General features: G+C 37.2%; 1 protein-coding gene across 1 annotated transcript; it reads left to right on the plus strand.

Moving 5' to 3' along the window:
* The first annotated feature begins 9,393 nt into the window (after nt 1–9,393).
* TAF7L (TATA-box binding protein associated factor 7 like) lies at nt 9,394–25,779 on the plus strand. Its single transcript, XM_039874000.1, has 13 exons — nt 9,394–9,689; nt 12,542–12,609; nt 13,435–13,513; nt 14,102–14,235; nt 14,872–14,998; nt 15,240–15,295; nt 17,545–17,586; nt 18,458–18,530; nt 18,870–18,965; nt 19,382–19,624; nt 19,822–19,934; nt 22,024–22,083; nt 25,617–25,779. The coding sequence occupies exons 1-13, from the start codon at nt 9,434–9,436 to the stop codon at nt 25,659–25,661; spliced, it is 1,392 nt and encodes a 463-aa protein (XP_039729934.1). The 5' UTR covers nt 9,394–9,433; the 3' UTR covers nt 25,662–25,779.
* Nucleotides 25,780–26,333: the final 554 nt, after the last annotated feature.

The raw sequence follows: 26,333 nt of genomic DNA on the forward strand, positions 1-26,333 counted from the left end.
AATTTCTCCTAAATAAAGTAATAAGGGAAATAAAAGACCATTCTAGGCAAAAGTAAAATATTATCAGAACTAATTTGGGGGTATAAGAATTAAAAATAAGAATGAGAAAGCTAGAGTAAATATCATAGTGATACTAACAGAAGACCCAGATAAAGCACCTTCTGCTTACCTGACTAATATATTCAGTGAACCCAGGGGCTGCTAAAGCAAAGGCAGAGGCTACAAAATTGGCAGCTTCTACAATTCCCACTGCAAGGGGGACACAAAGTTCATAGTTAAGTGAGGGAATGACTATACACAAAACTTGGCATATCTGTCCAATTTTTTTGCATATACTACATTTCTTAAAGTTGAGTCCAGGCCACATAAAGAATCAAAAGCTCTATATATATATATATCATATATATATAAATATATATGTATATATATATATATATATCTGTGCTGTATGAACTCTGAACTTCTACCGAATTTCAGTTTAGCACTACCTTTTTTTTTCCAATTAAATAAATCCCAGCAGCTATGAAACAGGATAGTTCTTACTGATGCCCAAGTAGATTTTATCATTATTCCAGTGAGCCAAGATTGATAGTTTTTTAGGTTGATAGCTTCTAATAGGTTATGATTCACTAATCAGTAAATGTGCACAAATGACTGAAAAATAAGGATCAAATGCATCATGTTTTCCAGAGAAATGAGCAGCAGATAAGCATTTAATTTCTATTTTACTATGATTAAGAAAGCTCTACTTCTGCCAGAACGTAAGACCAAAAAGGAAGGATTTTATTGAAAGGCTCAAAGGCATTCCCAATTTCTAGAGTCTGATATCAACTTTATCCTTGTCTCTTTCTATTAATTGTTCTCAGGATGCCTCCCTCATTTGGATAATTTTCATAGGAACATTGCTTCCCTATAGTGCAGGCTTTGAGCAGTGAGATCCAACTGTAACTCTAGGCCAAGGTAATAAGAGCTGAAGTGAAATTTGCTTTTGACTTAGCCACACAGAAATAGATCTGAATGTAGGGAAAAAATAAACAGAAATATACTTGAGATACTTTTTTATTATAGGAAAGTAAATAAAAACATACTTACACTTATGTAACTATGTGTATGTGAATGTACATGTAATTATGGGAGGAAACGAGATTTTACTGAAAATATCTAGGAAAAGGAGAAACTCTGAATGCTTGTTGGCTTATTCTAAACCTGATTGTGATCCATGAAAAAAACAAATTGTTTTTTTAGTAGAACATTGAGTTAAATATAATTTCAATGTAAAAGTTAAATATAATTTCAATAGGTTGTAAGTTGAAGAGCACTTACTGAATATTAGTCCAACCCACCAGAACCATTCCTTCAGGTATGTATGGCCACCATGACCTAAAGAAAAGCAGAAAATTTTATTAATCTATCCATTCTAAAATACTGTAATATAATAAAGTAATACAATTATCTATATTTTTTCTTCAGGTGAAAAGACGATTAAAAAATGTAATTGTTCTTTATGAACTTTAGTAAGGAGCTTGAATTTTTTCCTCTGACATTTTCCTATTTTGAAACGCCTTGATTTTTTAATTATAAAATTAACATGTGTGTTAACTGCCAAAAAAAATCAGAAAATACGGAAAAGTAGAAGGCAGAAAATGTGCTAATGGAAAGAAAAGCAAGAGGAAGAGAATAAAAGATAAAAATCAATTTTTTAAAAAATGTAGAGATTATTCTAATAGAACTTCTGCTGGTTATTTTAAAAAGGCCTATCTTCTTTAAGATAAAGTTTCTTCCAATGAAAATGCTGCAGCTGAGAGACAAGACTAGGCCAACGTAGAAGTTAGAGTGGCCAGACATTGTTTCTTTCTAGCAATTATTCTCTGGTTGGATAAAATACTAAGATAGACAATTTGCCCCAAATTCCTGTATTTATGTGACATCAGAGATAATGACAGAGTAGAAAACACCAAAAGTTCTTCCCTTCACAAAAGTAGCAAATAAAGTTTCAAAATCAACTTTATAAGAACTCTGGAAACTAATCAAAGGCTTACAGAAAGTATGTTTGTCGAGAGACATCACCAAAAATGGCTATCATCATACCTAATAGTAAAAGACTGAAAACTTTTCCCCTAAGATCAGAAACAAGACAAGGATATCCCCTTTAACACTTCTATTTAACATGGTATTGGAAATTCTAGCCAGAACAGTGAGGGAAGAAAAAAAAGTCATCCAGATTGAAAAGGAAAAAGTAAATTTATCTCTGTTCATAGATCATCTGATCTTATATATAGAAGAACACAAAGCTTACACACACACACACACACACACACACACACACACTGTTAGAGCTAATAAACTCATCAATGTTGTAGGATATGAAATCGATACTCAAAAATCAGTTGCATTTCTATACAATAACCATGAATGATATGTAAAGAAAATTAAGAAAACAGTTCCATTTATAACAGCATCAAAAAGAATAAAATACTTATGAATAAATTTAAGAAGGCAAAAGGCTTATACACTGAAAACTATAAATATTGATGAAAGAAATTAAAGAAGACAAAAAGACATCCTGTGTTCATGGATTGAAATACTTAATATTGTTATGATGGAAGTACTACCCAAAGTGATCTACAGATTTAATGCAATCTCTATCAAAATTTCAATGGCAGTTTTACAGAAATAGAAAAATCTCTCCTAAAATTTATATGGAATCTCAAGGAACACTTAAATAGCCAAAATAATCTTGAAAAAGAAGAATAAATCTGGAGGACTTACACTTTCTGATTTCAAAACTTATCACAAACCTACAGTTATCAAAAGAATGTGCTATTAGAATAAGGACAGACATATCGACCAATGGAATAAAGAGCTCAGAAATAAACCTTTGCATATATGGTCATTTGATTTTTCACAAAGATGCCAAGTCTATTCAATAAGGGAAAGGACAATATCTTCAACAAATGGTTTTGGGGAAACTGGATAGGATATCTACATACACAAGAATGAATTTGGACTCTTATCTCATACCATATAGAAAAAAATAACTTAAATTGGATCAAAGACCTAAATGTAAGACCTATAACTATAAATTTTAGAAGAAAAAATAAAGGAAATCTTCATGATATTGGTTTTAGCAATGATTTCTTGAATATAACATCAAAGTTACAGGCAACAAAACAAAAAAGATAAATGGATGCCATTGAAACTAAAGCTTTTGCGCATCAAAGGACACTATCAAGATTATGAGAAAAAAAATCTACAGACCAGGAGAAAATGTTTTCAAGGCATATATCTGATAAGGAGTTAGTTTCTAGAATATATCAACAATTCCTGCAACTCAACTACAGCAGAAAATAAAAACCAACCAACTCCATTTTAAAAATAGGCAAAAAGATTCCAGTCAAGATGGTGGAGTAGGTAAATGCTGTGTTTGCATCCTCTCACAACCACATCAAAATTACAACTAAAGTACAGCACAATCATCATTGATAATCACCTGAAGTCTAGCAGAACAGAAGTCCTATTGCTAAGGACATACAAAAAAGGCCACCTCGAGACTGGTAGGAAGGGAGAAGATGCAGAATGAACTGATCCTACATCCATGGTGTGGCAGTTAAAAATAGAGAGGGATATCTCGGCTGCAGAGGACTCTTTGAGGAGCAAGAGATCCCTGACCCACACTAGGTTCCCAAGCCCAGGGCTCCAGTGCTGGGAAGTCCCCAAAACTTCTGGCTGTGAAAACCAGCTGAGATTATGGCTGCGTGAGATGGGGGGCAGCTGGATTCCCAGGCATCCTCTTAAAGGGCCCAAACACCAACTTGCTCGCTGACGGTGTCACTTGGTCTGAGCTCCAGTGCTGGGGCAGCAGCTTGAAATGTGCCAGAGACAAACAGGGAGGAACTGAATTGCCTGGCTTCTGGGTAAGGGCCAAAGGGGCAGCTTTCTTCCAGTGAGAAGTGGTGGCAGAAGCCACTGTTTCTTTGTTGAGCCCTCCCCGCACCTAGTCTACATGCAAAGGCAGGTCTACGTGAGTCTCCATTAACTTAGCTAATACTGTTAGTCTCACTCTGGTGATTCCCTAAGACTCCACCACACCCAATTTGCAGGCCCACACAAACTACTCCCAGAGGTTTTTCCATACAAATGACCTGTCTTGGCTCAGGTTGAGAACTTTCCTAAAATCTCTCAAAGTTTCACAAACCCAAAACAAACAGCTTCTGGCCTCTATGTGCTCTGTTCCACTTGATAAGAAGCTCTAAGCCCAACACTAGTGGCAGCTGGCCTTGGTTCTCAGCTTAGCCTCTCCCACACACCTCCAAGTCCAGTACAAGTGGCAATCATCTGAAAATCACTTCGTAGCTCATATTAAGTGGCCTCGGGCAGGGCACAGGCAGTGGCTGACCTTGGACTGCAACAGAGGCACTCCCAAGAGGCCCCAGAACTAACACACCTGGTGGCCAGCTTCAGACCACACCAGAGCACTACTCAACCACCTCCACAAAAGACATACCCAAAGGGCAGACTGAGCCAGCCCCAGAGGCCTGCCAAAGCAAATCCTGTTCCATAGGGTCAGCCTTTCCACAATAGCTCCTCCACTGTTTTTATGGGCCAATCTTCGCAACTAATCAGCATTAGGGTCAATCCCTTCCATTGATGTGCAAGTAGCAACCAAGGCTCAACTACAACAGGAGGGCACACACAACCCACACAAGGGACATAACTGGAGCACCGAGCTCAGGTGACAAGGGAGACTGCACCCCTGGGCCCCAGAAGACACCTACTACTTAAGGTCACTCTTCTAAGACCAGGAGACATAGCAGCTCTACCTAACACAGAAATAAACACAAGGAGGCAGCCAAAACGGAGAGACAAAGAAGCATGTTCCAGATGTAAAAACAGAAAATATACTCCAGAAAATAACTAAACAAAATGGAGACAAGCAATCTACCAGATTCAAAGTTCAAAACACTGGTTATAAGGATGCTCAATGATTGCAGTGAGAACTTCAACAAAGAGATAGGAAAGATAAAAACAGAGATAGATAGAAAACATAAAAAAGAACCAGTCAAAAATGAAGAATACAATAACTGAAATGAAGAATACATTAGAGCAGGGGTCCCCAACCCCCTAGCCGCAGACCGGTACCAGCCTGTGGCCTATTAGGAACCAGGCCGCACAGCAGGAGGTGAGTGGCGCATGAGCTAGCAAAGCTTCATCTGTATTTGAAGCTGCTCCCCAGCACTATCAACACTGCCTCAGCTCCACCTCAGATCATCAGGCATTAGATTCTCATAGGAGCACCAGTCCCTGGTGCAAAAAAGATTGGGGACCTCTGCATTAGAGGGAATCAACAGTGAATTAGATGAAGCAGAGGATCAAATCAGCCATTTGGAAGGCAAGGGAGCAGAAAACACCCAGTCAGAACAGCAACAAGAAAAAATAATCTAAAAAAATGAAGATAGTTTAAGGGGCCTCTGGAACAAACAACACCTAGCATACCAACAATTGCATCATAGGGGTACCAAAAGGAGAAGAGAGAGAGCAAGGAATTGAAAACCTAATTCAAGAAACAATGACAGAAAACTTCCGTAACCTGGTGAAAGAAACAGACACAGAAGTCCAGGAAGCGCAGAGTCCCAAACAAGATGAACCCAAGGAGGCCTGCACCAAGACACACCATAATTCAAATGCCAAAGGTTAAACTCAAAGAGAGAATCTTAAAAGTAGCAAAAGTTAACTACAAGGGAGCTCTCCTAAGACAGTCAGCTGATCTCTCAATAGAAACTCTGCAGGCCAGAAGGGATTGGCAGGAAATATTTAAAGTGATGAAAAGCAAGGATCTACAATCAAGACTACTCTTCTACCCAGCAAAGCTATCATTTAGAATCCAAGGACAGATTAAGAGCTTTTCAGACAAGAGAAAGCTCAAAGAGTTCATCACCACCAAACTAGTATTAAAAGAAATGTTAAAATGAGGAGGAGGAGGAGGAGAAGGAGGAGGAGAAGGAGGAAAAGAGGAGGAAGAAGAAGAGATAAAAATATGAATAATAAAATGGCAACAACTATCTATTTATCAATAATTAAATATAAATGGATTAAATGCTCCAATCAAAAGACATAGGGTAGCTAAATGGATAAGAAAAGAAAATCCTTACATATGCTGCTTACAAGAGACCCACTTCAGATTGAAAGACACACACATACTGAAAGTAAAGGGATGGAAAAATATTTAATGGAAATAGAAATTAAAAAAAGGCTGGGATCACAATACTTATACTGAACAAAATAGACTTCAAAATAAAGGCTATAACAAGAGACAAAGAAGTACCCAGTAATCTCATTTCTGGATATTTATTCGAGATACCCAAAACACTACTTTGCAGGGACATTTGCATCCATATGTTCATTGCAACATTATTTACAACAGCCAAGACATGGGGGCAACCTGGATGTCTATCAATAGATGAATGAATAAAGAGGTGGTACATATATACAATGGAATTTTACTCAGCCATAAAAAAGAATGAAACCTTTCCGTCTGCAACAACATGATCAAGCTAGAGAGTATTGTGCTGAGTGGAGTAAGTCAGACAAAGACAAATGCCATATGATTTCACTTATTTGTGGAATCTAAAGAATAAAATAAACAAATAAACAAACAAATCAGAAACAAACTCATTGGCAAATAGGAGGTGGGTTGGGTGGATGGGTGAAAAAGTGGAAGGGATTAAAAAGTACAAATTGGTAGCTACAAAACAGTCATGGGGATGCAAAGTATAGCATAGGGAATATAGTCAATAATGTACTATGTATGGTGTCAGATGGGTAATAGATTTATTGGAGTGATCACTTTGTAAGTTATATAAATATCTAATCACTATGTTGTACACCCGAAACTAATATATTGTATATCAACTGTAATTGAAAAAATTAAATATATATATTAAATTTTTTTTAATGTGCAAAAGGACTTGAATGGATATTTTTCCAAAGAAGTTATACAAATGGATCTATTATGAAAGGTGTTCATCAACACTAGCTATTAGGGAACTGCAAACCAAAAACACAATGATAATGATGGCTATATGAGTGTTCTGTGCAAGCTATTTTGACAAGAGTGTTATTTCAGGGATTGAATGTGATCACTCTCCTGTAATGTTTTAGGGATTTGTTAAGAAAATACATATAATAAAGATGGATATGAGTGCTAAAAACAAACAAACAAAAAACCAAATGAACAAAAAAAAAACAAGAAGCTACTACTACATACCCATTAGGATAGCTCTTATTTTTATAAATTGGAAAATAATAAGTGTTGGTGAGGATATGGAGAAATTAGAACTCTGTTCATTGTTAGTGGGATGTGAAATGGTGCTGCCACTATGAAAACAGTTTGGTGGTTCCTCAAAAAATTAAGCATAGATTTACCATATGATCCAGCAATTCCACTTCTAGTATATACCCCAAACAATTATAAGGTGGGACTCAGAAACTTGTACACCAACGTTCATAGCAGCTTTATTCACAATAGCTAAAATGTGGAAACATTCCAAATATCCATTGACAGATGGATAAACAAAATGTGGTATATGCATATAATGGAATATTATTCAGCCTTTAAAAGAAATGAAATTCCGATACAAGCTACAACATGGATAAACTTTGAAAACATTATGCCAAGTGAAAAAAACAAAAACAAAACAGATACCAAAGGACGAATATTGTATAATTCCGTTTATATGAGGTACCTAGAATAGGCAAATTCATAGAGACAGAAAGTAGAGTAGAAGTTGTCAGGGACTAGGGGGAGTGGGAAATAGGGGAATAATTGCACATTTTATTGTGTAGAGGAGGTCTGAGCATGCAGACATACATACAGAGTCAAATAGACCTGGGCTTAACTTAAGTATTGGCTCTGCCATTTGCTAGATGTGTGACATGGGTCAAGTTAATTAACTTTTTAAAATTTCAGTTTACTCATCTGAGAAGAAAAAAAAAAACCAGGATCACAGTCACACCAAACTCATCCAGCAATTGTGAGGATTAAATGAGATAATGCATATAGAGCACTTAGCAAAGAGCTTAGAACCTAATAAGTACTCAATGAATTTTATCTATTATTAATCTTAGAACAATTCTTGCCACAAAACTCAATAAATTTCTGTTGAAGAAATGCTTGCAACTGCATATTTGTTATAATAAGGAAATTGATTGAAGTTTTAGTTAGGGGAGGGGGAGGAGGACTTGAGAGAGGGTAGGTCCAGAAGGACTTATTGGAAAGACAGCAATGTGACAGAACAGAACCCAGAAATATACTCTGTAGGTATTTGACAACATGGTAGTATGTATATGACAGGTTTTTATTTGCACATCAGTGCTACTTCTGGGATCAGTTCTCCCCTATCAAGAAAAATCATAATTCATGTCCTTTCCTTTTTTGCACTCTTCATTCTTTTCTTCCTTAAGAAGGGGCTGGAAATCTGGCAATAAAGGAAAAATTACATGTGTATGCCCGTGTGTTAATTTTTGCCGCCTTCCATGAAACTCATCATATTTTATGCATTTGATATATACTTCAAATCAAGCTTGGCACATTAGATTCTCAATTAACATTTGTCAGATGACTGAATTTATAAGTGAGCATTTACTCGTTATGTTCCTCTCCTCCACCCGTAGGGATGCTTCCTACGACCCTATTTTTATTTATCTAATATGTATATCTGATTCTCTTTTTAAAAGGTTTTGAAGCAGCTTTCAGTATTTCTTATCACACAAGGTAAAAATAATCAGAGAATTGGGAGAAACTATGGTAATTTAAGATAAGTGAAACATCAACATATACCAATAAAGTTCACAGTTGTTATTGGTGGGTCGCAAAATGGTTTCTGAGTGTCCCAGCAGCCATCACAAGAAAAGGTAATTACATAATTCATATCGTCTATATGATTCAAAACACACAATTACTCTGATATTTCAGTTACTGAAAATGGAATATTTTTCTTTGAATTTTTATTAAAGAATTATTTTTGATGTAGTAAATGCCTTCAAGAATATTATACAGTCAAAGAAAAGAGAATTTTATTGGTCTATTTGTATTAAAATCCTCGATGTAGCCCCGCGACATAACGCCAAAGTAAGGATCAGCAGATGGATTCTAAAAGGATCCGAAACGATTTTGTCTAGGTTTGAAGCTCTTATCCAGAAAAAATTATTGTATAATAGTCTTCCAAATATATATATTCTTTACAATTAATTTTAGATAAGTGTTAGGCAATAGATACTTCGTGCTATAATCTCTAATAGTCGCCCGTACTGTCATTAATATTATCCCTATGTCTTTAAGGAGGATACCTTTGACATCATTTTTATGAAAGTTCTGGAACCTTTCAGGTCACGTGACTGAACCGGGAGCCATTTTAAGACTCCAACGAGGTAGAACATGGAGTACCCTGAGGGACAGCCCCCTGAACTCTCAGCAAGTGATTCAACACCAGCAACTTCAACATCAGCAGTAAAGAGTTTCCAACATCTCCAAATTCTTGTCGACTATGGAGCTGAAACTGCCGATGATCCAAGTGCCAAAACTGCCAGCGACCAAGGCACCCAAAATCCCGCCGACCATGGCGCCCAAGCTGATGCCGGCAACGGCACCCAGGCTGCTGCCAGAACTCTGGGAGTCTTACTGGAGGGGATAGGTAAGTGTCTTTACATTCCTGTCATCCCTCCCAAAAAAGTTAAGGATTTTTTTGGAGGAAACAAACTGCTAGAAGTATATTTGAACTGTGTGACACCCCTTTAGGATAAAAAAGTGGTGTAACTTGTATTCCTCTCCAAAAGATGTAAAATAATGACTGTGGAGGAGAGGAAGCGGCTAATATGTTAGAGTAGTTTGGGTGCGGATTCTAGTCATTTAATAGGTTGGAGCGGTGGTGTGTTTGTCACCAGGCGAGGTCGCCTCGCCGAGACGAATCGCTCCAACTTAACAGATCTGAGGAGTAACCGGATGTGGCGCCCTTTACAAGTATCACTGTGCACTGGTAAATGCTCTGTGGCCGCCCCGAAGGCTGGCTCTGTGTCAAGGGAATTTGCTCGGAAGCTTTGTTCCGGGAGGTCTCCGAGTGGCCGCGTCCGCGTCACGCAAAGCGCCCCTCGAGCCTTTCCGCCTGGGCACGCGGCGACCTCGCGGCCGCCTCGAGGCCATTAGCCTGTCTGCTCTGCCCGGCAGCCGTGGAGGCGTGGCGAGGCGGGGAGGGGCGGTGCGCGCGGCCCCTACCTGTCGCTGCACAGTCCACCCGCCGCCTGCCGTCCGACTCCACGGCCCGTCGCCCAGGAGCCCGGCACGTCTCCACCGGAACCCCCGGGGCAGAGAGGCGGGTACCCACACCTGCGCGGCCTTTCCGGTGCTGGCGCGAGTCAGCGGAGTTGAGGGTGAGTAGGGGTCGGAGAGGGGGGCCGGGGAGGGCTCCCGGGGCGGGTCAGCGCCCTGCGCCAGCGCACCTTGCTTCCCTTCCTTGGCCACCTTAACGGCAAGGCTGGGACCCGTTAATTTTCCTGGGAAATGGGATCAAAGTCTAGGAGCTGGACTCTCCCCTTGGAAGCTTAGTGCCCCTAGAATAAGGATGGAGTGGCTGTTGCCTCGAAACTGCAGCCAGCGGCTATGAACTTGAGAAAAATGCCTCTTTCTGCTGGTGCCGATTTGTGCCGCCTGGAGCATACTGTCAAGCGCCTTCCAGCTAACTATAATTCTAATTCCAAATCTAATTCCACCGACGCGAGGTGGAACTGGGACGGGGGTGAAAGTGGAGAGCGGTCCTGTTAATTTAATTAGGTATTAAAGAGTGCTTGCTGGAAAAAAAGTACATGCCTTTTCTTAAATACAGTACAACCTGTTCATTGGCTAAATGCAGGTAACAAATTTTAAAAAAAATATTAAAAACTAATTTCAGGCAGTGTTGTCCACCTTCTCTGAAATAGTTTCGGTTTTAAATTCTTTCATGGGAGAGGAGTTGCCAGAAAGGCATTGAAATGAACAAAATGCCCTAGTCTTAGTTCTGCTGAGAAATCTAAAAGTTACTACTGATGTGATAAAATCTTGCTTAGCAGCTCGTCCTCCAAATAATCTGTATTTCTCTTGCAAGTCTTACATGTTTGTTACTCTTTGTTCTGTTATGCAATGTTCCCAACCCCCAATTTTTTATTTAATTTGCTTTATTTTAATTAACTATCCTTCTTATGTTTGCATTGTGCGTGTGTGCGTGTAACTGTATGAAGGAGGAAAAAAAGAAATGATTATCACAAATAATCTCTTCTTGTCTACTACTGGCCTCTCTTGTGTTTTCTATGATTTTCTGGTAGTTTCTGAAGTCATACTAAGGGACTGAAATCAAAATTGGTGAGTGATTTCACCATAAGAGGGTCTCAGACTTACGTATATGTGTTATTTAAAAAAGATTTCACTGTTCTTAAATGATATCCAAATTCAAAACTCAGAGCCCAGTAAATAGTTTACAGAATTAGGAGCTGTACATTAATCTAACTTAAGGTATAAGATTTTATAACTTGATGTATAGTATAGTATTATGTCCTTAAAACATTAAAAAAAAGTCAGGTTTCATATATGTACATTGCTTTCTTTCTACCTTTGAGAGAAAAAGTCCTCAGAAGTGTGGGCCCCAAAACCTAAAATGCAAACCACTTCAGATATATCTCAAATAGATGGAAAATAAGATGAAAAATAAAGATTAACTTGGAGGGAATTATTCACTTTACAGAATGTGCAATATATAAATAGTTTTTAGGGGTATTTAAAATACTCATCGTAGTGGCCGTGCATAGAATGCATGAAATAAATGTTAATAATGAATAAATCAAATGTGATTTTATGTTCTTTCCTATCACCTTTCAGGAATGTGTGAGTCCCATGAAGTTAGGTGTACTCATATAGATACCCTAGCCATAAGAACTGAACTTTTCCCAAAGTAGCTCTGAGCTGTTTATGCTGGCTCTAGAGTCATAAAAAGCTGCCTGCTCTCCCATGGGCTTGTTAATTCCTACCAATCCATTAAAGTAAATGAAATATTGAAAATTAAGCTCTTGTTTTCCTTCTAATCATCATAGAACATTTTTGCCAGTGGTTTTAGGGTTGATTTCGGCCTTTGGTTGGCACACTTTCCTGCAGAGGTATGTAGTTTGCTTCAGTAGCCCCCACTGTGTTAATGAATTGCAGTCTTTTACCTGAGAGTCACTAAATATCATTAAAAAGACTAAGTCATGTTTCATAACAGCTCTGACTTCATTTGTTTTCATGGTTTTTAGATTAATTTTGGAAAATCTGTACATATTGGAGAGGAGATAAAATGACTTTTAGAAATTATAAAAAAGTTATGTCAAATGTATTTCAGAAGGGTACACACACCATTCCAGTGAAAATTATGGGCAAGATTTTGTAATTTAACCAGTACTACCAGATATGGTCAGCAGAGGATGTAAGGTGTTTTTGGTGACTTTCTGTTGGTTTTGTTTTTGTTTTCATGAACTCAAAAACAAGAGATGAGTAAAAGCCAGCATGAACCTCCTTATGAACTTGAGAACCAGTTTATATTGCGTCTGCCTCCGGTAAGAAACCCTTGTGTCTCAGAACAAATATCTTCAGTGCATAAGTATTTGATCTGCTTAGATTCTGTAGCATTTCTATTTTAGGTAGGCTATAAAAACTGAGAGCATTTGTTTCTCAGGAATCATGTTCTATTAAGAAGTCTTAGCCTAGTGTGTGCACTTTTAGCAGTATTTCTTTTGTCCCATACATACCACCTATTGTGTAGGTAGATTTCTTGACAAACAGCTGTGACAATGATGGATTCAGTCACTTATCACAGATGCTAACAGCCTGATCACTGGACAGCCAAAATAAGACTCTTCTAAAATCCTTTCTGTCACCTCAAAAGGGGCAGTGAGAAGGACCAGCACTGTGTCCTGCAAATTCATCACCATGCAAGGCTGTTGAAGCCCATCTCAATATTGTGTTAGATCCTCTTCCCCCATTGAGACCTGTATTCAACTATCATTTAGTCTATGAAAGCTATATTAAGTATGGGCTTCAGAAAGCTATTTCCCCAATTAGGGTTAATTAATATACTCAGTAAACTGCAGCTAAGCCTTTTCTTCCTTAGCAACTACAAATGAAGGGCAGCAGTGAGTGGCAGGAATATAGAGGTAGGAGAAGGCATTAACTGTAGCTACTAAAAGACAGAAATGAGATTAGAGTCAGTCTCATCCTAACTTGACTTGCACGATGCATGGTATCTCATGGTACATTGCATTGTTTCAAAAGTTTGGGAAGTTTAGGTTTTATTTAAGGGGCACTGTCTCTGAAATATCAATTCTATTAGCTTCCAAATAGACAATTCATCCTTCTGATTTGTCAATTTACCTCCTTTTTAGGAGCATGCTTCTACTGTCAGGGAGATGGTACATTCCGGAAGTGCTGCCATAAAGGATAAACTAAAAATTAATTTATCTCGTAAGTAGTTAATATCTATTCACCATACACTGAACAGTAATTTCTTAAGAGATTACTATGCGCCAGGCACTATGCTTGACTCTATGGATGCGACAAAGAATAAAATGTGCTCTCTGTCTTATGGATTCTAGGAGAGGCTTAAGTCACTCCCATCTCTTCTTTTAAAAAGGAAGGAAGAAAATATTATGCAACTCGTAATTGTCATAGTGTGTATAAGGAAGAACTTGGGGGTCAGCTGTGGGATTTGCATACTGCTGATTGTCTCATACATACAAGCTTTGTGACTTCTGACTAAGGGAACGACGAATATACTGTTCTTTGTTTGCAAAGGTAACATAGTTTTCTCTCTTTTTCAGTAACATTTTTTAGGTTTTGATGGAGTGACATAAACTGGAAAAAGAGCTTTATATACTCTGCGTTCTTTTCTCTGGGGAGTTACTAATTGCATACACAGTTGTGGTATTATAAAAATAGCAGGTTTCATTAAAAGACTAGTTTGTCCCACAGAAGTCTTCATTATTCAAACCCTAGGAGGGTTAAGAGTACATTGGGAAGATGTCAACTTTAATCTTTTCTGCTTCTCTTCAGCTGATGGACGTCATGCAGTTGTTGAGGTGGAAGATGTCTCACTAAATGCTAAGCTGGTTGACTTGCCTTGTGTTATCGGAAGCCTGAAAACTATCGATAACAAAACCTTTTATAAAACAGCAGATATTTCCCAGGTATGGACGAGTTTTCTTAATCTTCTAGCCCTCACATCCTTGCAGGTATCCCTTTCTCCCTCTTCTCTTTATTCAGTTCTCCTTTCCTCTTGGTGAATGGCTACCTGTCATTTCTAATTTCCAGCTCAATTGCACAGGAATATAGTGGTGTGTTCTGGTTTGGTGTTTGATCCATAACTTTTCACTACTTTATTTTGTCCAAATAGCTCTTCGAGCCTCCTGTTTGTCATTTATAGTGACTTTAATTATTTGAACATCTGGGATTTTCTTTTGAACTTTCTGCTAAAGCAGTACACTGTTAACTGTGGAGGTTAACACTGATTCTTATTCACTATCTCTATTGTTGATTTCTTGTTTCCTTTCTAAATCAAAATGCTAAGATATATTTATTTTCAAAACATTCCTTCTGCAGTAGTAAGCACTCAAGCTAATAAAACACTCAGAGCCTGCATACAGTGCTGCCGAGACAGAAAGAGAATGAATATGAACGTATATAATACTTGGTTTTCAGGAAATGCCAACTAACATTCTCCTTACTTCAATGCTCCAGGATTTCTAGTGGTAAGAATGATCACAATTCATTACTAACTCAAGGTTTGTGGCCATAGTCAACTTCTTTGTCTTCGTTAAATGTAGATGCTTGTGTGCACTACTGATGGTGATCTCCGCTCTTCTCCGGAAGAACAAGTTACCTCTACTGATATTAAAGTAATTGGGGAAAATGAAAAGGAGAGACAGAAAAAATATGTCTGGAAGCATGGCAGTAAGTCACCAACCCCCTACTCATTCTGGCTGACTACATTTATCTGCTGAATCCTAATTACTTGTGATCCAGGGACCCGTTTACCACACTTAAGTGTTTGGTTCATTAGGCATCCAGACACTCTTTAAAGGAATGTCATGAGCCAGTAGTTTATGACATGACCTTTTTCCTTATCAAATTCAGACAGATATGTGACTATCATCAGTCTTATATTCATTTCACCATGTTGAATTTATTTTAGTTACTCCACCACTTAAGAATGTCAGAAAGAAAAGGTTCCGCAAAACAACAAAAAAGGTTAGTTGCATGCTATTTCTGTGTCTACTGGGTGTATTGGAAAAGGATTATGAGTGTAGGGAAAGGGAGACAGTCAGTTGGAGATTAATTTGTTCATTCATTTATATGTTCAATAAATGTTTACTGAGTGTGAGCTAAATGCCAGGCACTATGTGCTAGCAAACGGGAATATATAGTGCAAGATCTGGCTTTAAAGTGAACCCATCCAGAACCCGAGAATTGGGAATTGTGGTTATGTTCCTAATCTTACCTCAGACTTGTGGAGCCTTGGGTAAGCTACAGAATCACTGTGGCTTGGCTTTTTTTCTCAATCAAACTTTTTTATTTTGAAATAATTGTAGATTCCCATGGAGTCATAAGAAATAAAAGAGAGATACTGTGTACCTTTACTCAACTTTTGCCATCGTAACTTTTTTGCAAAATTATAGTACAATTTTACAAGCAGGAAATTGACTATTACAATTCACCAATCTTATTCAGATTTCTCCAATTTTACTTGTACTCTTTTGTGTGCGTGTGTGTTTATTTCTGTACAGTTTTGTCCTATGTGTATGTTCATGTAAGCACTTAGAGTCAAGATACTAAACAGTTCTGTTACCAGAAACATCTCTCATCTTGCCCTTTTATAGCCATATTCACCTCCCACCTACCCTACAGCCCTAGTCTCTAACCCCTGGCAATCTCTAACATGTTCTCTATCTCTGTAATTTTGTCATTTCTGTAATATATAAATGGAATCATACAATGTATAACATTTGAAACTGGCTTTTTTTTCCCACTCAGCATAATTTCCTTAATATCCATGCAAGTTGTTGCATGTATCAAGAGTTCATACCGTTTTATTGCTGAGTAGTATTCCATGGTATGAATGTACCACAGTTTAACTGTTCACCGATTAAAGGACATCTGTGTTGTTTCCAATTTTTGATAATTATAAATAAAGCTGTGAGCAGGTTTTTGTGTGAATATAAGTATTCATTTCTTTGGGATAAATGCCCAGGAGTGCAATTGCTGTGTTATATGTTCATCACATGTTTAGTTTTATAAGAAACTACCAGACTGCTTTCCAGAGGGGCTGTACCATTTTACATTCTCACCAGCAATGTATGTTGATCTAATTTCTCTGTATTCTCACCAGCATTAGGTGTCATTGCTATTTTTTACTTTAGCCATTCTGATAGATGTATCACTATTCATTATGGTATTAATTTGCATTTTTCTGATGGATAATGATGTTGAACATCTTCTCATGTGCTTATTTGCCACCTGTATATCCACTCAGTGGAATGTCTGTTCATGCTTTTTGCCCATTTTCTAAATGGATTTATTTTAATTATTGCGTTTTGAGAGTTCTTTTTATGTTTTAAATACTAGTCCTTTGTCGTGTATCTGGTTTGCAAATATTTTCTCCCAGTCTGTAACTGGTCTTTTCATCTTTTTCACAGAGTCTTTCAGAGAGCAAAAGTTTTTGTTTGATGAGATCCAGTTTATTGATTTTTCCTGTTAAAGATCTGGCTTTTTGTGTCAAATCTATGAACTCTTTGCCTAGCCCAGATCTTGAAGATTTTCTCCTATTTCTTTTTTTCTAAAAGTTTTACATTTTACATTTAAACCTGCAATCCATCTTTGAGTTAATTTTGTAAAAGGTGTGAGGTTTAGTGCACGGTTATTTACTTGTTTGTTTGTTTGTTTGTTTGTTTGCCTTTGCATGTCCAGTTGTTTTAGCTCCATTTGTTAAAAAGGCTGTCCTTCTTCCATTATATTGCTTTTGTATCTTTGTCAAAAATAGGTTGGGCATATTTGTGTTAGTCTTTTTCTGGGTTCCCTGTTCTGTTCCATTAATATATGTGTTGCTCTCTCCAGTGATATCACAATGTAGTGATACAGTAAGTCTTGAAATCAGGAAGGCTGTTCACACTTTATTTTTCTTTGTCAAAATTGTTTTAACCATTCTAGAGCCTATACTTTTCCACATCAATTTTAAAATAAGTTTGTTTATAGAAAACCTTGTTGGAATTTTGGTAAGAATTGCATTAAACTTAGAGATTAATTTGGGGAGAATTGACATCTTTACTATGTTGTCTTTCAGTCTGTGAACACGATTGTCTTGGCTTTCATACTGTCAGTCAACAGCATTCATTGAGTGACTGCTAAATGTAAACTTAGGAATGTTTTTAGAACTATTTAAGCTTTAGTGAAGTAGGACATTCATACTATAACTTCATTGTTTATCGTGATTTATTTCTTAGGAGGTTGATTTCAACCAAGTCGAAGAAGTCAGCTTTACTGAGGTAGAGTGGTCATTATATAACTTTATTGTTTACCTTTAGTGTGTTTTATTTCATAGCTCATTAATTTCAAATAAATTAAATAAATTATAAAGGTTACTTTCAAGCCTTCCTTCCTACCTCTAACTCTCACTCCCATACACATACACTAAATTTGATTTACTGAAGAATGAATTCATTGTTTAATGTCTGATAACTCCTAGAGGAAAAGATACATCATGGTCAGTGACCATGTGTATTCTAATCTGCTTTTATTCTGTGATACTTATTTAGAAAGCCTTTTCTTGGAAGCCAGGGTTCACTTTTACCAGCAGTTGTTTGGAACTGCTTATTTCCCCTCAAAATTCTAATTTCTATTTGTGGCATGATGAATTGGTTGCTGTGGAGATAATTGTCTAAAACTAGATTTAAGGGAGAATATGTAGCTAAGACCCAGTTTTTATAGGAAAATCTCTAATAATAAAGATGTGGGGAAGTGGACTCTGGGAATTTGTATCTTTAAACCAAATTACTTCTAAAAAAAAAAATAAGGAATTATAGTTTTTTACCAATGTGGGTCAAGGCAAATAATTAATAACTGAGGCCTAAGGGCTGCACCTCTGAGAGAGGTCTTTACCATAGAGTTGCAGATTGGAAAGATTAAATGTCACAAGTAATTTGATTGGGAAAAAAAATAAGCTTATTGTACAAATCTAGATCCTGGTCAAAGATTCCTTCATATTTAGCATTACTTGAAGTAGAAATTTGGCTGGGTGGATATCTTAAAGAGGGCTTATTATTTGAATTCATTCATATGTAGGAAAAGGGCAATTCTGCAAAACGCAGGGTAATAAATGACATGACTGATATTCTCCCTTCCGCCACTCTGATTCAGTACATTGACTCTCCTGATGTGGAAAAAGAAGTGAAAAGACTACTGTGTTCAGATGCTGAAGCTGTCAGTGCCCGTATCCTTTTATACTAAATATGTTCTGCATAGTCTGTTCCACCCCATATGCACTAGTTGACAAGCCCTCACTTCTGGTATTTGCATGCCAATTTTGATATGTAGAACTTAAGATTTTTGGAAATGTTGTTTTCTATCTGAGAACAGTAAATTCACATAATAGAAATTTATTTACTTGTGTAATTCAATATAAGGCACTTCTCCATACTGGGAATCCAGATACAAATGGCCTGAAGTTGGACTAAATTAAATAGCATTTTCAGCCGGAGAGCCTTTTCCCTTTCAATGGGGCCTTCTTCTTTCTTTCTGTTTTTTTTTCTTTGACTACCCCTTCTTTCAGGATGGGAAGTCATTGCCGAAGGTGAATCCAAGGAAATAGAAAGTCACGGTTCCATTCCAGATGCAAGTGGCTATAAACAGGGTCATAGCTCATCAGGTACATTAATAAAAGCAAAGTAGGAGCTTCAGAGAAGATAGGTGTTGACTGTATGTAAGACCATTCTCCATAGACTTACAGGCCAATCACAGAAAAAGGATGCCTTTGCCCTCTTTCCTCTTATTGGTCCCTCACTATTTTAGAGATTCTAATCTCCCATCAATCCCTGGCATTCTAAATTGCTATGATCCCTTAGATTCTCTAAATATCTTGATCATTGAGTGCATGAATGAATGTTATGATGTTTTGCATTTCCTGTCCTTGTTTTTTGAAGAGAATAATCTTTCTACAAGAAAAATTATTTATAAATTTCATTGGCTGCCCAGGAAATTTTAAGGGAAGGAGTATAATTGCAGCTGGAGTGGGAATCATTGAAAACTTTCAGATAATTTCACCTTCCTCTTGCTTAAAACCAGTAGAATATGATATGTTTCGGGAGAAGCTCAGTGATTCTAGCAGCAGCGATGATGAGGACGAGGATGATGATGATGAGAGTGATGATGATGATGGTGATGATGATGATGAAGAGGAGGAGGATGACACTGATGATGAGGATGAAGAGGAGGAAGATTATTATGAAGAGAATCTGCAAAGGGAGCTACAGGCCAAGTTAATTGGATCTGCCCAGTATGAGGCAAAGGAAGGAGCCAGTTCAATAGGTAAGTTAGAAGAAAAATAAAGGGATGGGACAGAGTGGGTGGCAGTGCTAAAAATTGACTCTAAATACACATTAGATGCTAGAGTGAGTTTGAGAAGTTATTGCTTAGATGTGTAGTGGACTTTTAGTTGATTTGAAAATTGTTCCAATAGTTCAGGCTATGTTTAGATACATAAAGTTTCTGTCTGTCTCTGTCAGTCATGGAAATTCAGAAGCAGATTCATTACTTGGAGAAAAAGCTCCGAGAGGTTCAATGCAGAGCACAAAGACAGAAGGAACTCATCATGAAAGTGGAAAACCTGACACTCAAGGTAAATTCTTGGCTGTTAAAAAGATATTTTGGCATCTTTCAAAATTACATCTTTGTGTTTCCACTCATGTCATCTCTTTGCAGCATTCTCGTTCACTCGTGAACTTAAACAACCTCTTAGAAACCCCTAATAATAGATATCCCTATTTCCTTTTACCTGAGTGATTTTGATCATCTCATATAAGCAGTTTTGGGGAAGTGACCAGGAGACTTGAGATAATTGCCAATATCGAGCATTTCTTATGTGAAAGAGCTAAGCATTTTACATGCATCATCTCATTTCATCTTCATATCCCTGAATACAGGTATGGTCACTATTCCAATTTTATAGATAAGGAATTGAAATTCAAAGAGGTTAAGTAACTTGCCAAAGACCATAGTAAGTGCTAGAGCATAGATTTAACCCTGTCGTTTGTACCAAAATGTATTCATTGCAATAAAAGAGAATTAACTAAATTTATTTTGAAAAAATTTTAAAATAAATTTATTTATTTAAATTAGTTTCAAGTATACAGTACATTGGTTAGACATCTATAATGTTCATAAAACAATCCTCCAGTGGCTCCCTCCCTCTCTCAGCCCTCCACTTAGCCATCGTATTAATGTTAACTGCATTCTCTCTTCCATGCTCCCTGTGCCCAACTATCAACTACTAATTTGTACTTCTTTAACCCTTCACCCCATTCTCCCAGCCTCCCAACCCCCCTCCCCTCTGTCCCTCACCAAATCGTCCACTATATTTGTGAGTCTGTTTTTGATTAGTTTGTTCTTTTTGTTCCTTAGATACCACATATAAGTGAAATCATATGGTATCTTTCTCTGTCTGACTTATTTCACTCAGCATAATAACCTCTAGGTCCATCCATGTCATTGCAAATGGTAGGATTTCATTTTTTTTATTGGCTGAGTAATATTCCATTGTATATCTGAACCTTAATTTTTTTATCCAATCATCTTTTGATGGGCATTTAGGTTGCTGCCATATCTTGCCTATTGTAAATTGTGCTGCCATGAATATTGGGGTGCATAGATCTTTATGAATTATTTGTTTTGGTTTTCTTTGGATCAATACCCAGAAGTGCAATTGCTGGGTCAAAAGGTATATCCATTTTTAATTTTTTTGAGGAACCTCCATACTGTTTTCCATAGCAGCTGTACCAATTTGCAATCCCACCAACAATTAGGAGGGTTCTCTTTTCTCCTCATCCTCACCAACACTTGCTGTTTTTTGATTTATTGATGATAGCCATTCTGACAGGTGTGAGGTGATATCTCATTGTGGTTTTAATTTACATTTCTATGATGATTAGTGACCTTGAGCATCTTTTCATATGTCCGTTAGCCAACTGTATTTCCTCTTTGGAGAAGTATCTGTTCAGGTCTTCTGTCTATTTTTTAACTGGACTGTTTGTTTGTTTGTTTTTATTTTTAAATTTTATGATGCATGCTTGAACAAAAATAAATATCTTGCTTTATTTTTATTAATACACATCAACAAAAGGAGAATGTATTTTTACTCCATGTTTGCTTTTCTCCTTATAGTGAGGGAAATTCTGAAGCATCTGGATAATTTCTTACCAGATTTCATATTTTTTAGAGCTGTAGTCATTGAAGAATAGAAACTTGACGTGAAACTATACCTATTTAAAGTGTTGTCTTTTAGAATAACCAAGTGAGACAATAGATATGGACATACTTTGAAAGATACAGATATATGATATTGTTATGATTGCTGTCGCATGCAGTACTAGTTAGGAATGGTAATATTCTGCCCTAGTGCAGAGAAGTGAAGGAATCGGCACTAAATTCCAAGCTAGCTTTTTTAAATAGTTCACCACAGTTAAAGGATTTGTGCTAAACTAGAAAAAGGCATTTCAACCATTTATTTTAGGACAAGAAAAAAAATGCTGTATAGGGTGTATAAAATCAAGTTGATGATATTGTAGTTAGAAGGTGCCGTTTTTATACTCTAAATTCTTTAAAAAGAGTGTTCTTTTCTTGCAACTAAGGCCAAACTCTTTGTGTCTTCTGGTTCTTTTTTTTTTTTTTTAGATACTCAGAATTCATCATTTATACAATTTGTTTTCCAGACTCATTTATACTCCGTGCTGGAGCAGCTTAAGTTAGAGGAAAAACAAAAAAACGAGCAGGTAAGAAGTGTGTTATCAAATCAACCAGAAAACATTTGATACGAAGAATACCCCATCCTACCCTCAATCTTGTTTCTGGCTCTTCTTTACAGAAATTGTAATGGCCAAGTCTTCTAAACGAGGGTAGCAAGCTGTAACAAGGTCTTTGTGAAAATTCACTTATTTAACAGATATTGAACGCCTATTACATGAAAAGCCCTGGATGTACATACAGTGTTGAATAAGACAGATACAATACTTGTCCTCATGAAGCTAACAGTCTAGCAGGGAAGATAGACAGTAAACAAATTATCATACAGATTTAAAGGTGTGAATCGTGAAGAAGTGCTGTGAAGTAGAAAAAGTCAATGGTGCTATTTGAATAGAGTCTTGAATTAAATGGGGGAGAGGAGTCATGATCAGCCTTTCTGAGGATGTTATATTTAGGCTGAGATCTGAGGTATAAGTGCAGGCAAAGAGGGAATGAAGAGCTTCTTGGATGGAGCCCGTGCCAGGTACCACATTGGGAAAGAATTTGGCCTCTTTGAGGACCTCTGTAGTATTTAAAACAAGGATGAGGTTGGAGAGGTAGGCAGAAGCCATATTGTATGGTCCCTTGCAGGCCATGATAAGGAGGATGGGTTTTATTCTTTAGTGCAATTGAAGCCCTTGAAGAGTTCTAAGTAGGAGACCCACATTTAATTTAAACTTTTAAAAGATCACTGGTCCTTATCTGGAGAATGGATTGTAGAGGGGCAGGATTAAAAGGAAGGCCAGTTAGGAGGCTGGATAGTAGTCTAATAAGAGATCATGATAATTTGGACTAGGGTGGTGGGAATAGAGCTAGAGAGGATATATATTTTTTAACTGCAATAAAAAGGTTTTATAACAGCTTTATTGAGATATAATTTACAAACTCTACAATTTACCCATTTAAATTGTATAATTCAATGACTTTTAGTTTATTCACAGAATTGTGCAACCATCACCACAGTCAATTTTAGAACATTTTCATTACCCCAAAGAAAACTGTACCCATTAGCATTCATTTCCCATTTCTTCTGGATCACTCTCCCCTCACCCCTAGGCAACCACTAATCTACTTTCTACTAGTCTACTTTGTCTATTTTGGCTATTCTATATAAAAGAAAACATATATAGTCTTTTGTGTCTCACTTCTTTCACTTAGCATAATGTTTTCAAAATTAATCCATGTTGTGGTATATATCAGTACTTCATTGTATGTCTGAATAATATTTCACTGTATGGATATACCACATTTTGTTTATCCACTCATCCATTGACAGACATTTGGGTTGTGTCCACATTTTGACAGTCATAAATAATGCTGCTACGAACATTCACATGTGAGAGAATGCATTTTAAAGGTAGGGTTGATGGGACTTGGGTCAATTACTGGATGTTGAAGGAGAAGGAAATGTTAAGGTTGTGTGCCAAGTATCTAACTTGAATGGCTATTATTTAAAGCCACAAGGGAGTGAGCAGAGTAAAAAGAGAATAGGGAAGTGTGTGATAAGTGAAGGTCAAGTAGCTGTATAGAAAATGTATGCTGACTCCAGCCTTATGCTGTTGAGGGTAATAATTTTAAAGAGACTGGAGGTCGTATTATGAATATGGGCTTAGCATGGGTCTCTTAAGGTAGAGATAATGGTGTACCCTATTCCCATCCTCATCCAGCAAGGCCAGGGGAATTCTTAAGTTCCATATATTCCCTTCCCCTCAGTAAATGACATATCCAAGTACTGTTTATAAATAACCATTTGAGCAGTTAATGCCAAGATTGCTTTAGCACCCACTAAACATCTTTGTTATCATCAATGTAAGTAGTTAGTATTGGGGAGTGCTATTATCAACATAGAAAGATAGCTGTAAACTTTATTCACTCAGAGCCCTTTATATTAGCCCATTTATTCAATGAAGATTTATTGGGTGCTACTTTAAGCTAGGTTCTGCAGGAAGCTACAAAATATTTGCAACTCAATCTCTGCCTTCAATTGGGGAGAGATCCATGAAAAGGATAGGAATTTAAAGGAATGAGAGCTCACTCTTGCCCATGGAAATTAGGGAAGACTTCATGGAGAGATGGTGTTTGACTGGGGCCTTAAAATATAAGTAGGATTTTAATGAGATAGAGAAAGGAGGACATTCAATACAGAAAGTTGCAATCACAGTGGCTCAGAGGTAGTGATGCCAGGCTAAAGAGTTTAGATTTTTGATGTAGTTCATAATGAACCACCACAGCTTTTTTTTTTGACCTGGGAAGTAATGCAGGAAGATTTCTCTGCCAGAAGTATATAGGATAAATTTGAATAGAGAAAGACTAGAGGAAAGATGCAAGTAATAGAAGGAATCAGAACTCAACAATTGATTAGATTCATAGGATAAAAAGGGGAACAAAGAGGAGTCCAAAGCCTGGGCAACTAGAAAATGGTATGCCACTAACTGAAATGAAGACAACAGGAAAAGAATTATTGGGGATGGGGAATGGAGAAAATGATGAGTTGAGTTGGAAGCATGTTGACTTGGAAGTACTTGAAAATGGGAGTTTGGAGAATGGCTCATGTGTAGAAATGATCACTGAAGTTGTAAGGACAGGTGAAGTAGCCAGGTTGAGTGTTCAGCAATAAGTCTGAACGCAGGGAAAATTTTCCCTTTAGAGGGTGCTGGGAGGAGAAAGAGCCCATGAAAGAGAAAGAATTGGAGCAGTCAGTGGTTGTAATCATGGTCAGAATCCAAGTGAAAAGAACCTCTAAATTACTGCAAGTGGAAATTATAACAGTTTTCAGTAGATGGTGTGCAGTATAGGATCATTTTGTAATGCTCCATTCTTTCTATTTCACAGAATGAAAATCTACACTGGTATGGAGCTATCTAAATTGAATAACATTCAAAAACCACCTTTGTCCCAAAGACAGTATACCTCTCTGAGTGTTATTGATCATTTTGCCATTTCAAGTAAAAAATAAAATAAATCCTACACCACAAAAGGTTCAGGGCTTCTGACTCAGAAAGCATCAGGATAAGTAGAACACTGTCAGGCTTCTGACTGGTCAAGACTCTGAACCAGTTTCCAAGTATCTCATAATGTTGCAAGTAGCAGCAGCTAAGACCCTGTGTGTTCATTGAGACAAGAGGCTCTCCCAATTGCCTTTTCTTCTGACTCTTAGAATATGGCTACAGTGATCCTATCCCAATTGCCCCTACACTGAGCTGTGACCTCTGTACACTCTTCCCAGAAGTACAAATTCTTAACAGCAAGCATATTTAATTGTTTTAGCATATTCAATTTTAAAGCTTCCTTTGATAAGTTTGGCATAATAAAGGACAGTATCGTGGCCACAACATTGTGTATGCATTCTTGACTGCAGCACTGTTCTTTGGAACACCACAAGACTAAGATTAACTTATAAATGCCAAATTACAGTAGTTCTTTTTGGTTCATATAAATAAATTCTAGATCGATAATGGAGCTTAAGATTTCAGATGAATTTTTCTTGTTTTTTGTTTTTTGTTTTTTTTGCCTCTCCCTACAGATCATTTCCCTACAGGAAAAACTGAAATACTTTCTGAAGAAGTGACGAGAGCCTTCAGCCTGGCACATAAACCCTGGATTCCCCATCCAGACTGAAGAGTGCATGAAATTGTTATGTTTCTATTTATTTCATTCCCTTATGTTGAATCATTTTTATTTGTTGCTCTGAGCCTTTTTTTTTTTTTTGCTAATTACATTTGAAGTTTGTAGTCGTGTAGAAAGGAACAGAATATAAAAACGTAGTAGACCTAAAGAACCAACTCAACTATGGGACTTTGCTTCTCTTTATCAATTTGAGAATTACTTATATTGCTCTGTTCTATAGTGCCTTCAGATAATTCAGCCATGCTTGCCAAAGACAGTCTAGCCTGAAGACCATACAGCTGATTTGCATATATTTTAGCATTTTTGTCTTCTGTTTGCTTTAAATATTTCCTAAAACATAGAACAAATCAATTCATTTCTACCAAGGGCTAGGACTGGCCACAGTGAATTTAAATGCCTACCTCGTGGCAGCTAATAGGTTGTGTCCTGTCTCTGTTCAGCTAATAGGGGCTGCTTTCCTGCTCAGGGATTATTTCTTGCTGCTGCTCTTTGTTTTGCTGTTGTGTTTTTAGGACTGTGTCTGGTTATTTGCCAGCTATGGGACTAGAGCAGAGGTGGAATTCCGAGCTGTTGTTCTTATTCTGAGCCACTTCATCCTAACCCTCATCAGAAA

This window comes from Pteropus medius, unplaced genomic scaffold (genome assembly GCF_902729225.1).
Source record: "Pteropus medius unplaced genomic scaffold, Ma_sr-lr_union100, whole genome shotgun sequence".
NCBI lineage: Eukaryota > Metazoa > Chordata > Mammalia > Chiroptera > Pteropodidae > Pteropus > Pteropus medius.

Excerpts from the sequence above, each read along its gene's own strand:
- TAF7L (XM_039874000.1), top strand. The coding sequence starts at position 9,434 with ATGGAGTACCCTGAGGGACAGCCCCCTGAACTCTCAGCAAGTGATTCA. Across the intron at positions 9,690-12,541 it reads AGTCTTACTGGAGGGGATAG|AGATGAGTAAAAGCCAGCAT; the intron begins GTAAGTGTCTTT and ends CTCAAAAACAAG. Across the intron at positions 17,587-18,457 it reads AAGAAGTCAGCTTTACTGAG|TACATTGACTCTCCTGATGT; the intron begins GTAGAGTGGTCA and ends ACTCTGATTCAG.